The following is a 14,369-nucleotide window of genomic DNA, read 5'->3' as shown; positions in this document are numbered from 1 at the left end:
GCTCTGAACAAGCTGTAACTTGGCGGTGTGGTGGCTAACACCCCCCTCCGGCCCCGTTATAAGTCCCTGGCGTCATGGGCTACAGCCTGGAGAGTTGCTGTAAGCCTAGTAAATATCTTCAGATAGAGATGCTCCTGTAACACTGTATACGTTCCCACTATCCGTCCGACCGGAAGCTGTCCGCAGGATATATGAGAGGGTAGAGGTGAACCTGGAGAATAGTCTTCAGGTGGTTTCGTGTAAAACAGATCAGAACTGACAGAGTAATACTACTTTGAAGTCTAAGGTAGTATGTGAGATTACTGAAGGCTAGTAGGCAAGGGAACTGAAGTCCATTGCCCTGAAAGTGTAATAGTATTGGAGAATGGTTAGGGACTCTGAGACACTAGTCTAAGGTAACGATAAGACTTGTTTCTAGGAGGGTTGACTGTGGGTAGCGCCTATTGGTAGTCAACATCTGAAGGGGTCTATCGGGGGAGCTACGTGGCCATCATCCAAAATAATATGGAATAGAGTAGAATCGAATAGATGTTCAGGGGCTGCAGATGCTTGTAGAAGACTAAGTGTATATGGGTAGAGAGTTCTATAGTTGGTATCACATCTACTCGGGCATGACAGCTCACTACTGACATGTCTGCGATATGAAGAGTTTTTACTCCTGCGGTTGCATTGTAGATGCAGCAGCTAAAATACTTCTATTGGGTAGATGTTAGAAAACCACAAGAGTAGTCTAGTTTGCTATGGGGGATCTTTGGTCCTACCTGTGGAAGTTAGCTAGGCAGCCTAAGGGAGTTGGGTACTCACGAATACAGAGTAGTGATAGGGAGCAACTGGCAGTATATGAAATCTACTTAAGTATATGCGAGTTCTCCTCTACTCTGGCAATCAACTACCTCTCGAGATTAGGACTTAATTGAGTAAAAGCTGTGGCTTAATGATATTAAGTTTTACCATTTTGTTTCTTCAAGCTCTACTCTTGAGACCTTTGACATTTATTATATTTGTTCACTTTGCGGAAGAATTCATTTCGGTGCAGTCGCAACCTTGGGATCCATCTTCCCAGAGGGAGCCTCCATTACACATTCTACCTGATTTTATATGATCCAAACGCTTTGCTTTTTGCCTTTTCTTACTTTACCTTTTATTGACTTTTTTTCACCTTTTCATGAGTTTTCTTTAGCACTGTTTTCTTATTTAATTAATTTTAATTCAAAGATATCTTCCTACCGTATTTGCACATAAATTCCTTTTTATTTTATTCAACTTGGTTGGGGACTTCTGGAGTTATGATTACTTTTGAAACCCATTTACTTTATCTCACTTCCTGGTAATATTTCACTTCCTGATTCTTTTTGTTATATGAACTGAATCACCTAAGTCATATATATTACGGTTTAGCATCTATATAGCCTGAGGTAAATAGAAAGGTCTTAGGTTTTGTGGTATTCTTAGTAGATTGAATAATGTTAGGATTAGGTTAGGACAAAATAGTGATGAGCTAAAAAAATAGGGTTTCAGAAGTCGTGACATGTTTTTCTTTGTCAACACATTTGTGCTCTCGGGAAGTTCTGTTTTTGCTTAAAAGGATACTGAGGCACCTCTCCTTGTATTTTCTCTTTTCTCTCCTTAGTCTGTATCTTTTGTATTCTAGCAACACAAAGATATCTCCTCTCCAGTCTTGCTCCTGTCTCCTGCCTCTACTCCTCCTCTGCCCCTACCTCTGCTCCTGTCTCTACCCCTGCCTCTACTCCTGTCTCTGCTCCTACCTCTGATCCTGTCTCTGCCCCTTCCTCTACTCTCATCTCTACCCCTACCTCTACTTCTACCTCAACCCTCACCTCCCTCTCCAGCTATTACCCTGTCACGCGGATACCCTTTGGCTGCTCCTTGTCTCTGCCATTCCCGTTACAATATAGTTTTAAACTTAGATTCTTAGATTTATGGAGTTTCCTTGATTTAGAGTTTTCTTTTTAAATGTATATGTATTTAGGGAGTGCCATCTGTCAGTTCTGGTAGGTTTCCTTTGTTTTAATAGCTTAAACATAGTTTTCTGACTATATATACTACAAGCGACTAATCAGGGATATTGTTTTTACTGATTACTAATTAGGTATTGATGACTCTAGGTGAAATACTTCTGCATTCAAGTTGTACAATCTGAGGATCAGGTACTTGGATACTGGTATTTGCCTTTCTAGTCTAAATGTTTTTCATCTGACTTTTAGCATCACTCCTCGATTGCTCCTAAGATAAATTCATTCAACAGGTAACAAGTCTTATCATAAAAGTAGTACTTATTATTGCTTCCTTCTCCCTCAATATAGTGACAATCTCATAGTTGTCTCCTGTTGCTTAAGAAAATACTCTTATTTTCTTAAGTCCTCTAACAGCAATACAGTCTACTATACTCTTCATAGATTTCCTGTAACAGTGATATATGTGATATGAATATAAAGTAGTATTCATAAAAATGTATATTGGAAAATAACTTATATGATTCAATCAAATTTTATTTAAACTCATACTACCAACACTGGCATATAACAAGCTCTTACCAGCACATGATTAACGCCAACTGGAACTACTACTAACTATGTACTAACTAAACCTCTGGTCCCATATCTCAAATATGCCCGCGCCATACCCAAACACGAACACTAAATACAAAACTATTAATAGTAAAGAAAGCCCTCCTTAAACTACAGTCATAGACCCTCTGGTATGAGCCCAATCAAGTCAAGAAGACAAAGCTACAAGAGCTCCACTTGTAGTTGAGGCTAAGCAGAGTACCAGTCCTCTAGGTTTCTCATACAAAAGCAATATAAAAACACTATCTTATGGTCTTAATACTATCTTGTAAACCCTCCTCCACTATAGATACCCTCCTAGTCAAGGCCGCTCAATGATTTCACTAACAGTCCAAACTGTTTAACAACTACCCAACAACCTATAACAAAGGAAACCCAGGAGTAGCAACAAACCATGAAGGCTAGTGAGGCCTATTCCACACCCTTGATACTCTCCTTCCTTTACCACACCTGTAGCCCAGACAAAGAAACTAAACAAACTCTATAACACCGAACACAAATGTCCAGCCAAACTCAGTCAACAGTTGTATTCCACTATCTGGACAGGTAGTCATTAGCACAGTTCCTTCACAGCACTCAGCAGGCTCCAGCAGCCAGAAACACTTAATTAGAGGTCACCCAACCTGACACACCCCCAACCAGTCCTCACAGGAGTCTCTCTATCAGTCCAGCCCCAAGCAAGCCACCAGGCCAAACGCTATAGTACCCATCCAGCCCACACAGTCCTACAGGCAGCAAGCCAGCCATAAGTCACAGGATAGTGTATAACTAGCCATAGCAGGTAACTGGTGTCCAGCGACGCTACCGTATTCCCTACCTCCGATACCCAGAAACTAGAGAGGGCCTAGCAGCTGAAGCTATGACCCACATTGACGGCAGCTACTACCAGCCAGCAAAGAGCTAATGAAAATATGGGGTAAGAAAAATCCAAGCTGGCACTCAAAAGAGGGTGGGTACATAGATAGGAAATAAGACAAACTGAAGGTAGACCCCACTTATAATAGACGTGACTGCCAACTACCATCCATAACTACACCGAACCCTACATGATAAAGTGTGGCCCAGCAACCAATCACCCCACACCACCCATAGTAAATCCATAGACCCACACTGGGGGGAGTAAAAATGTTCAATCTCAAAGCGATTTCCATCGAAGTGAAGGGATAGCACCTGACTGAACTATCGTAAATACCACCTGTACTGAAATCAGGAAAATAGTGATAAAAAACATTATAGAATTCCAACTGTATAAATATGTAGTAACGATAAAGGTGAGGCCAGCGAGGCTCCATCCTTGTGAAGGTATATGATCTGTACGACATGTTGAAGACACAAGACAGACATCAAGTAACAGCATAGGCATTTTGCATCGCAAGAGACTAAGGACTCTATTAAAACTCAAGAAGAAATATGATCTGGCCTCAAGAACAACATGGATAATCCCTTCAAATACAACTAGACTCCTCCTAATTGAACATAAAACCTGCAAGTAGAAAGTAGACAGAAAGCCGAAAATATTTTATGAAGAGGTGCCCGTAAGTGACCATGTTGAATAGCTCAAGGCGTCGGTATCATGAGATTCCTACCAACAACAAGAGGCGTGAACAGGACTACCCAATCTAAGACCACACAACAATCCCTAACACTAGGAAACTGAGTGAACTCAGATATCTGCCTAGTATTGAAAACTATCCTGAGTGTTAAAGCAAGCCAAAAGCCAAAGGAAGAAGGCAGGAAAGAACTTAGATGGTTACAAAGAGATCTATCTCAAAGGCTGAACCTATTGCCTTATATAGACCTTCTTACAACTCGCTTACAAATCTAACTATCAGATAGAGTGTAACTGTGCCCTATATGACTACATGATTTTTTATCCTCTTAACCTGTTTCCAGGTCATGTACATAGCCCCTATGACTCCTAAATAGGTCATGTGTGCAAAATCCAAGTGTCTTACAAGCCTTATCCCTATCAAATAACAATTCCCATATAACCTAACTATCATGACTTAAAATCTAAGTCATGTGTATGAACAATAATTGTAATATCATATGACTCAAATGAGTCATTAATCAAAACCATATCCCACATGACTCCTAAACAGGTCATGTGTAGGAACATTAATTATAACATATAAAATTCTTTACAAACTATGCCAAGTTTGTAATACTGGCTGTTAGGGCGTAGACAGGAGTAGAGCTTTTGGGTTTATATACTATATACTGACATAACTCATATACTACCTTATCTAGTCTTAGTATATATTAAATAAACGACAATCTTCTTCTTCTATAATTTAAAAATATACTATGATTCAGATTAGGCATTAAAAATATAAGCCGACTTAATGGCTTTTCTATTATACTAACAATTTTAAGATTATACTTTGTAAATATATTATAACATAGAAATATACATTTTTTACAGGTAGATTAGAGTTTTCAAAAATTTGATATATTATATAAAAAAAGCAATTTTTTTAGTCCAAGAATGGTAAGGACTACAGCTCCATATTTGTAGACCAATAATCTAATTACATGGAGAGTTTTCTTGGCTAAGAGATAGATAATATTGGTAATAATTCACAACATACACAATTGATCTTCTAATATTCTAACTTTATAGTATGGCAGGAGAAATCCTGTAACCTTTGGTGGCCTCTCTCTCCTGAAAATACCTTTTTCAATTGCCGCCAGTGCTAATTCAGTTACCTGTTCACGACTCTGCCTACCGTGGTTCCTACTATATGGAGTGTTTTGTGGGGATTATTTGGCGGTCGATGGTGCTTCTCACTGGCCGAAAACCACGTACCGGTACTGTACTCGTCCTTATGCCATGGGTGAGGTAGTGAGTGAGTGGGTTGAATGCTGTCTAACCTACTGTATTATATCCCCTTTTAAAAAATTACCCACTCGCATTACGGTTTTAGCTCAACGCGAGGATAATAATAATAAGACTATTGCATGGCAGATCTGGCCGCACAATAAGAGTATGATGCCGTATTTCCTGCGCTTCTAGGGCATTGCAGAGCAGGATAGCGGTGTTCTACCGATTATTTTCGGCGCAGCACGAATCGGCTTATCACAAGGATGTTTTCAACTGAGACAGCTAACTCTCTCCTCGATTGGTGAATGCGGCACCGGTAGGCTACGATTCAGTCGGGTTTGGTACGATGAACAAGGCTCAAGGTTTCCCCTTCCTCTCTCTCGACCCGTGATTGGCTCGCAAGCGCTTGCACTCGCTCCATCATCCTTTCCATGAATTGCGAGCAAGCGAGAGCATCAGATCAGATCATAGTGATCCGTCCCCCTCCTTTATTTACTACTGTATTTATCTTTTCTCTTTTTCACCTTTCCCTACTTCGCTCTCCCCTGGCTTCTTAGCACTGTACCTTTTTGTTTCTTTGGGTAGATTTTTGTAGTTTGGTACAGTACTTGTAGTGCAAGTCGTAATTATCTGCCCATCTGGCCAGTAGCTGTTGTCGAGGACAAAGCGCAGAGTAAGAGTGAGACTCGACAGCCGCAGGCGCCCTTAGCACACTGTGCATTCTTTCGCCTTTGTTCTCACACACCAGGCAACTTTCAGAGACAAAAGAGAGAGAAAGGGAGACAAGAGGAAGGCAGGTTTTCCTAGTGTCACTGAACGAGGGAACGTGAGAGTGTGGAGAGGAGTGAAGAGAGTGAGTGAGAACGAAACGAGGACGAGAAAGAGAATCATTGTCCGAGCGCCCTCCCCCTCTATTTCTTTCCCCTCCCATGCCTCATCTGCCGGCCAGCTGCGCTGCTCATCGGTCTCGATAACCCACATACAATTTCAGCATAACATAGAGTACTGTACAGTACATGCATCCAAAATTTCCTGCACTGTACACAAAAGTTACCGTTATTCGATAATCGTCTCTCTACCTTTATTCCTTTCTTTTCCTTTCCCCATTTATATATATCTCGCGGACCCTCCAGTCTTGCTCATTTGCCCAGCCTGCATCGGAAAATTATTATTTTTTCTTCAAGAAAAGGAGTTTTGGCTTCTATCGTCATTTCTGAACGATAGGCGGACGAAAGCATTTTGGAACCCAAACACCTAGGTTGAGCTACAACACAATATCAATACTGGAAAAGAGACGGACAAGGAGATCATCAGGTGGTGAGTTTAGAAAGCTTAGGAGAGGGTGTAAAGGTCGGGTCCTTCGATATAAGAGCAAAGCTCTACTTTTTTTCGCAGTCCCCGCACCCTTCCCCAATCACCCTTGGCTAGTCTTTCCAATTCGATATATATCCAGTTCACCACCCGCGTCCCTTTCGCATCCGTCCACCCACACACCCACACTCACATTACCTTCTTTCCATCCACGCATCCTTCCATCTGCTGTGCTGAGAGCGAAGAGCAGCAGCAACTGGCAGAAGGATTTGTGGGTTTAACTCAGACACCCAAGCCGCTACAACACCCCTCCCCCTCTCTCATTCATCCCTCCCCCCCCCCTAATCGGTGGTCGCCCAGGTAACTTAACTGTCCCTGTCCCTCATCTGCTTCCTCTTCCCTTCGCCGGAACACTCGCATTAATCGTGCAGCACCAGTCATTATCATTGTCGTCGGATAGCTGTCAGCCCCGCCATCGCTTGCCTGCCTGCCTGTGTGTGCTTACCTGCCTGCCTCCTGCTTTGGTCTTGCTCTACTGCTGCTTCTCTGCCTTGTTGCTGCTGCTGGTTGCGTTACCCGTTCTCAAGCTACGGTACCTTAGGTTCGCGTAGGCCCGTTCTCACCTCATCTCGACTCGCTTGAATCCCTCAACTCGTTCCTTCAACCGTTTCGCTCGTTCACTCGCTCCCTTCACCGTTTGCCTTCCCTCCCTCCCTCCTTCACTCCTCCGTGTTTACATTTTCTCGGTTTTTCGGCTTCCCGCTTCTCTGAGTTACCATCTGCATTTACTCCCCGCATCACCCTATATCACTTCCTGCAGTCTCCCATCGCGCCTGTCAACTCGTTCACTCATCACTCGATTATCCCCATCCACCTATTTCTCTGCGCGACTCGTTTCGACGTTTTGGTTGAGAGGTCACTTTATACTGATCGCACTCAGTGTCGCTCTGCATAGATCGACATCAGGGACCTGCGCGGCTCCTTGGTTAGTCCTCTCTCCCCTTTCTCTTCCTCCTGGTTTTTTTGGCACCTTCCATCGCGATAGTCCATCTACTAACAATCCATAGAACAATAACCCCATTCCCTGCCCTCAGAGCTACGCGCTCGCTTGTCTGGCACAGGGGAAAGAAAAAAGAACATTGCCGACCGACCATTATTAGAGTTCATCCCCCCCATAATTGCCCTCCTCTTATATATCGTTCTCTCACCGCTCCTTCATTAATTTAAATGTCTCCTACACCTTCACCGTTGCAAAGGACTATGGAAAATTTCAATAATCAGTCCACCATGGCCGCCCTCTACGACAGCCGAACTCGCGAGAGCGAAGTCTCTCCCTGGCACCGCCCTGTGGCGGCGCCGCCTCCCCAGTCCGCTGTTTCCAACTCCACCTCGAACCATGTGAGTTTTTCTCATGAGTCTTTGAGTATCCCTAGACACATTTCATCACCTTCTGAGGTTCCAAACGTCGAGAGTGTGGGAGTGACGAGGCCTCCCCCAGGCTTTGAGGACAAAGCCGCCAAATATTACAACATCAAGATTACGAACTTGCCTCGTGCCGTTTCTGAGCGTGAACTCAATGCCATGCTCTTGTTTGCTGGTGACCTTGCCGGCATACGTGTGAAGCCACCTTCCCCTGGGGGTGTTGAAGGTGACTACAACACCACTGCGGTCGCCCAATTCGGCTCCGAAAAATCTGCGAAGGAGGCCCAGGAACGACTGGATGGAAAACCCTTTTCCCCTGAAGATCGCAAAATGTCGGTTCAATTATTAGGGAGCTCGCATGAATCGTTAATTCAATCCGCCTCTAACTCGCCGTCCAATTCGGATGTGCTGATACCCGGTACCGACTTTCCGCAGTACACTACGAACGGGACTCGCAACCGAGGATCCCCACCAAATGGACAGCTCTATGGCGCTACAAATGGTTCCAGCGGAATTGGTGGGGTCAACAGTGTCAATGGCACCAACGGGATCAACGGAGCTAGCACCTTGAATGGGATCGCTACGACAAACGGGATGGTTCCAACGGGCGAATCATCCTTCGACCCAAGGCCATTTGACCTTCGGGAATCTCCTAGCTTCTTCAACCCGTTGGGTTTCCAGCAACCTCCCCAATCCGGACGCCAGCAGCAGGCCCAGCAACCACAGAGGTTGTTCATGCCTGACGAGTATGATGGAGACGATAGCGGCATTTCGACAAGAGCTCGTGCCTTGACCAGTCCTGTTGTAGCTGCTGGAGCGAGGGGCCTTGGGGGCTTGCCACAACTCATTACTGCAAATAATACTGTTAATTGTTTTCAAAACATGCCGCCTACTTCTACTCTCGTATCTCCCGTTACTGTAGCTTCCCCTAACTTCGGCTGGGCTGGTCGCCATCTCCCTCCTGCAAATCCTGCAGACCAGAATCCACCCTGCAATACTCTGTATGTTGGTAATCTCCCAGCCAATACTACTGAGGATGAGTTGAAGAATCTCTTTTGCCGTCAGCGTGGCTACAAGCGTCTTTGTTTTCGCGCGAAACAGAATGGACCAATGTGTTTTGTTGAATTCGAAGACATTGGGATGGCAACCAAAGCCCTGACTGAGCTTTATGGACGAAACCTATCCACCAGTGTCAAAGGAGGAATTAGACTCAGCTTTTCTAAAAATCCTCTTGGTGTTCGTTCTCACCCTGTGAACGGACTATCAACCCCGGTTACACCCACCAACTCTGGAAGCCAATTCAGTTCACCGGCCAGTCCTTTCACGTTTTCGACGGCTTCTCACAATCCGCCAGGTTTACCAGCGCCTCCTAACCGTCAAATGGCAGCCCACCATCAGAGTAATCATGATCAGCCCAATGGCACCGCGTACTCCCACCATCAAATAGGATACGACCAATCGAACGGAACTACTTATTCTCATCAGCAGATTGGTCACGATCAGCCCAACGGCAATGGCTACCATCATCAAATTGGCCATGAACGATCTAACGGTGTCACCCACCCGCTTCACTCGAACAGCCGTGATGAGTCCAATGGCGTCGTTGGACACTCACATCAATTCGGGGTATCAGGCATTCCTCCGCATCTTATAGGAAAATAAGCAAGATCAGAACAAAAAAAAAACCAACTAAAAAAATAAAAATTTGACCATCTGTTATATGATGAGAAATGACAAACCGGCGCATTGGGTTTTAAAATTCGGTGTTTCTTTTTTAGCACAGGTCGAGGGAATTTATTGATTTGATTCTTAGCCAGTGCGATTCTTCTTCGCGCGCGGGGTGCATCAAAGATTTGGGCATACGAGGTGTTCTTGTTTCTTTTTTTCTTTTTCTTTCGCTTCTCCCCCCCCCCATGTTCCCCCCCACTCTGGTCCGGACTCGTTTTTGAAATCATTGACTTTTTCATATTTTTCCATCGTACCTTTTCGGCTCGGTTTCCCATGGTTCGGCTTCCCATTTTTTTGTATCAGCGTGCCGCTTCATAATATAGCGGAATGTTTTGTGTTTTTTTCCATGTCTTTTTTTTCTTTTTTTCGTTTCATATTGCCCAACTCAGTCTCTTTTTTCATTCTTTTTCATCATGTCCATGGCTATTATGGGATGTCCTTGAGTTTAAGCTAGCTGGTGTTTCTCTTCTTTCCTTTTGCTTTCTTCTTTTTTCCATCCAATCGTATTTTCCCCATTACCAACTACCAAACCTGATTTTTATCAACCTTCATTCCATTTCTTTTTTTCATACCTGGACCAATATTCTTTTCTCTCATCCTGGATTGTATCGGATGGGAAGGGATTATATGTTGAACTGTTTTTCTTCAATTTTTCTTATCACTTAACTTGCTTACAGTCACTTACCCAGCAAAGGTCTTCGTGGAGCGGAGCTTCCCTTGGACGGAGATTACTGTTGCGAAGACTTTTGCCGAGTGGCTGTACTACTTACTTACTACTTCGTACTACTATGGTACTCTCACAATTAACTTTTACTCTTACTACTTTGCTTCTAACCTTCTGGAGCCGGCGGCGGGTTTTCTGTTTTGCTTTGTCCTATGATACTACTACAACTTTGATCTTTCCCCTTTCGAAATCATCCTTCCGCTTACAGAAACCAGTTTACCTTTAGCGTCTCTCTTGTTTGTGATATCACTATCATTTAAAAAGGAGCTGAGTGAAGTGAGGTGCTATGGTTTCTGGGGAGGAAGTAGGGGCTTTTGTATTTAGTCTATGGTATGGTGGTGGCTGTTATAGCGTAGGTTACCAGCAGAGGCAGGGTTGTAGGTAGGTAGTAGTACCGTATTATACGATATACACACACACATTACATGCGCGCTGAATATGCAATTGCACTTTGGCTACTGGAGTTAAGGTCTATTTTTTTATTTTTTTCTCACCCTCCCAGTTTGGTTGGTTCTGATGGGAAGTTTTATCGTGAGAGCGGTACCTGTGCGATATATATCACGATGTTCTAAGCGGTTATCTTAATGCGGACCCACAGCACGGTAGCCATAGTAACACACTAGCAACCGCATTGACCACAACCAACTCCCACAACCGGTAAGTTAACTGCACCATACATACTCTCTTCGTCCCACAAGTAAAACCACCGAACGGATGAGCTGCCGGACCTGTACTCCCCCTCCCCACATCCTCCATCCAACTTTTACCAACCGACCAACCAAAAAGCACGAAGTCACCCACAATTCATTCACACCACAATGCTAGCTAGAACCACCTGCTACTTGTACTCGAGTACTCGTACCCTAACCGTAGATCCCCAACGCAGGGCCAACTTATGATACCATAAAGTCTACCAGAACCCTACCCTACGGTACGGTAACCCTACTCTACGAGTACAGTATCATACAAGGGATCGATCGCCCCCCCCCCTCCTCGATAAAGACCCGATTACCATCTTTTGGTATTTAATGATGTAACCACCTGGGTACGGCTACAGCACTTATCGGTGGTGGTGGGTGGGAGTTTCTCGATTTTTCCAGGTTTGGAAGGAAGGAATGGGAGGGATTGGTTCACTGCTGTGCTCGTTACTGTGCAGTTGCTTCTGCTGCTGGTGTTGGTGGTGGTGGTGGTGCTTGTGGCGGGGTACGGGGATCTGGTAGTCTAATGAATGAATGGGTGGGCTACGGTAAGCCGCTAATGCTGAGTATGATAGCCACCGGTACCGGTAGAGGAGAGGATTGGTTGTGGTTGTGGTTGTGGTGGTTTGTTCGGGAGCACGTGATTACAATCACGGACCACCTACTTAGTCTACTCGTGTACGAGTACTTTACGATAGTTTACTCGAGTACTTAACGCGTGCTCTGACATGATCTACGAGTGTGCATGCGGTGCGGTGCGATTGATGAGCTGGGCACAGTATTCTACTAGGAGAGGGAATGCGTGATACCGGTAGGTTAATTGAGGAAGCCACGAGAAGACAGAATTATCGTCTTTTTTTAAAACAATTCACTAGACCACCAGTAGTCTAGCTGGCCACCTCCACACACTTCAGGAGGTATATAGAGGAAACTTTTCTTTGTTCGACATTGACTAGTACGTGAGTAGCAGCAGTGCACACGCGAGAGAGTGTGAGGTTGGAGAGGCAGAGATAGAGACGCATGGGGATAGCAGAGCGGATAGCGTGTGTTGGTGCGATAAAAGGAAAGGTACCCAGGCATTGGAAGAACATGGATAGTTAAAGTACTAAGCAGGAAAGAGGAAATTAAATAAGGTTGTCGTAGGCGCGGGAAACAAAGAGAAGGTGAGAACACTGAAGTATGACAAAGGAGAAATATTGAATCGACGGTAGGAAGGCGAACTACTGGTGCACTCGAAAAGACGTTGCCCCACACTTTAACAACACATTCTCCAGATGAAAAAGAAAAAAAAAACCGCTACAAAATGTCCCTTGTTCGGGGAGCACCTGCAGAAAAACCTGCTGATACCACCCCATCCTACCGCCTAATCAACCCCTTCCCCGTAAAGCCAGCACAGATGTACCAGACCACCCACAGTCTCACTCCGGGCAAAAGAAAGGATATCGCAATACACAAGTAAAACCAAATCGTTGAGCTGGGCTAAGAAGCTGAAAACCCCTACACATCTCCATTCGATTTCTCGTCCAACGGGGGCTGGCTGTGTTCACGGGTCATCCGGGCCTCGCTAATCGTGTGTCAGTTATGGGTTTGATGAAGATGGGGGACAAGGGGTAGGTTATGCATACATCTCTCTGAGCTGTGATTCACGGGCAAGAAGTTCTTGCCTTTTCTCGCTGATCTCTCGTTGAACCTTTGACTCAATTTCCCGGAGCTTCTCCTCCTCACGTTTGAGCTGCTCCTCCTTGAGTCGGACTGATTGAGAGGCGAGATCCTCGGGGTTCATAGAGCTATGGAATGGATGTATTTGTTAGTGTTGCGCGGGCCATATAGGAGGTGCAGGGAACATACGCAGTAGCACCACCTTCAACAGACTTGGAAAGTTTCTCTGTTCGGTAATTCTCATACAAGAAGTCATGAGTAATTTCCTTCAAATCCGCCAGGTGAGAGTGCAACAACGCAGACCTAATAGCAAGGAAGTCGGAGTGTCTTGGGTTATCAACTAAATGGGTTGGTAGTGGTTAGCTTTGCGCTCCCCACATTCGATCTACAATTCCGCAAGGACAATACAAACCCTCAACGACACCCCATGGATATTGCCTGGCACGAACTTTGCGTCCGTTAACCTCAACAACTTCCTCGCTTCCAACAATCGCAAAGGGCATCAATCCGCGGAGCTCAGCATTTTCCTCAACGGTATCCTCATCATCCTCCTCAATATCGTAGGGGAAGTTATAGACAGGGATGCGGTAATGCTCGATATCCTCCATGACGAGCTTCTTGGACTCAGCCAATTCTGCGGGTGTCAAAGAATCGGCCTTGCCGATAACAGGAATGACATTTACACGAGGGGAAAGGCGCTTCATCAATTCTATGTCCAATTCACGTAGGCTGAGGTGGCTGTTAGTCAATAGTTGCATTCAGTGACCAATCGAAAATACTCACCCGTGACCAGTAGGGGTGATAAAGTAAAGGAGAGCATGGACACGATTGTCACGGAATCGGGGGTTACGCTTGATACGAGACTCCTCGGCAAGAATGTCATCGTACTGACGTTCTAGGTATCCAGAAATTTCACCGAAACTGCCGCGCAAACGTGTTAGTACTTCTCACGATGAAATAATTGAACCTTGTAATTACGGCCTAAAACTCACCTTGCCTCGTTATCAATCTGGTCGCCAAAACCAGGGGTATCAACGATAGTAAGGGATATGCGCGTCCCCTCCTCATCAAGCTCTACAATTGAGATGTCAGTAAGAGACTATTTACGCGAGTGCAATTGACCAATTTCTCCTGAAAACACGTACCGACTGTGACTGGCTTGATTCGGACGCCTTCCTCAACATGTGCATTGGCCGAATCGTCTGAGTCTTTGCTCAGCAGTACTTTTTTGCCGCAAAGGGTGTTGACGAAGGTAGTACGACCTAAAGATTACCGGATAATACAAATTAGCGTCAGGAACCTAGCGATATATAGATGACAGGGGAATGCTTATAACCTACCAGTGCCAGAGGCACCGCACACCATCAGGCGGGTACGGACGCCGAATTTTAAGAAATGTTGTCCACAATGTTAAG

The 14,369-nt window shown here is 44.8% G+C and overlaps 2 protein-coding genes; one reads left to right on the top strand and one right to left on the bottom strand.

The window, feature by feature from the left end:
• The first annotated feature begins 6,901 nt into the window (after positions 1 to 6,901).
• Positions 6,902 to 10,631, top strand: GSTUM_00000091001 (uncharacterized protein). XM_002835318.2 has 3 exons: positions 6,902 to 7,083; positions 7,161 to 7,708; positions 7,791 to 10,631. Exon 3 carries the CDS (start codon positions 8,011 to 8,013, stop codon positions 9,805 to 9,807), a length of 1,797 nt encoding a protein of 598 aa, XP_002835364.1. The 5' UTR covers positions 6,902 to 7,083; positions 7,161 to 7,708; positions 7,791 to 8,010; the 3' UTR covers positions 9,808 to 10,631.
• Positions 10,632 to 12,475: 1,844 nt separating this feature from the next.
• The window catches only part of GSTUM_00000090001 (uncharacterized protein), a 2,359-nt gene continuing 465 nt past the window's right edge, over positions 12,476 to 14,369 (bottom strand). The window contains exons 1-8 of the mRNA XM_002835317.2: positions 14,295 to 14,369; positions 14,100 to 14,216; positions 13,947 to 14,028; positions 13,738 to 13,875; positions 13,367 to 13,683; positions 13,144 to 13,294; positions 12,921 to 13,082; positions 12,476 to 12,859 (exon numbers count right to left, since the gene is read on the bottom strand). The exon at positions 14,295 to 14,369 is cut by the window's right edge and continues 465 nt beyond it. Coding sequence (XP_002835363.1) covers positions 12,793 to 12,859; positions 12,921 to 13,082; positions 13,144 to 13,294; positions 13,367 to 13,683; positions 13,738 to 13,875; positions 13,947 to 14,028; positions 14,100 to 14,216; positions 14,295 to 14,319 — 1,059 coding nt within the window. The 5' untranslated portion in view covers positions 14,320 to 14,369 and the 3' untranslated portion in view covers positions 12,476 to 12,792.

Source organism: Tuber melanosporum (assembly GCF_000151645.1).
Source record: "Tuber melanosporum whole genome shotgun sequence assembly, scaffold_102, strain Mel28".
NCBI classification, from domain to species: Eukaryota; Fungi; Ascomycota; class Pezizomycetes; order Pezizales; family Tuberaceae; genus Tuber; species Tuber melanosporum.
The sequence above is the reverse complement of the archived record's forward strand: the minus strand, read 5'-3'. Positions and strand labels throughout refer to the sequence as shown.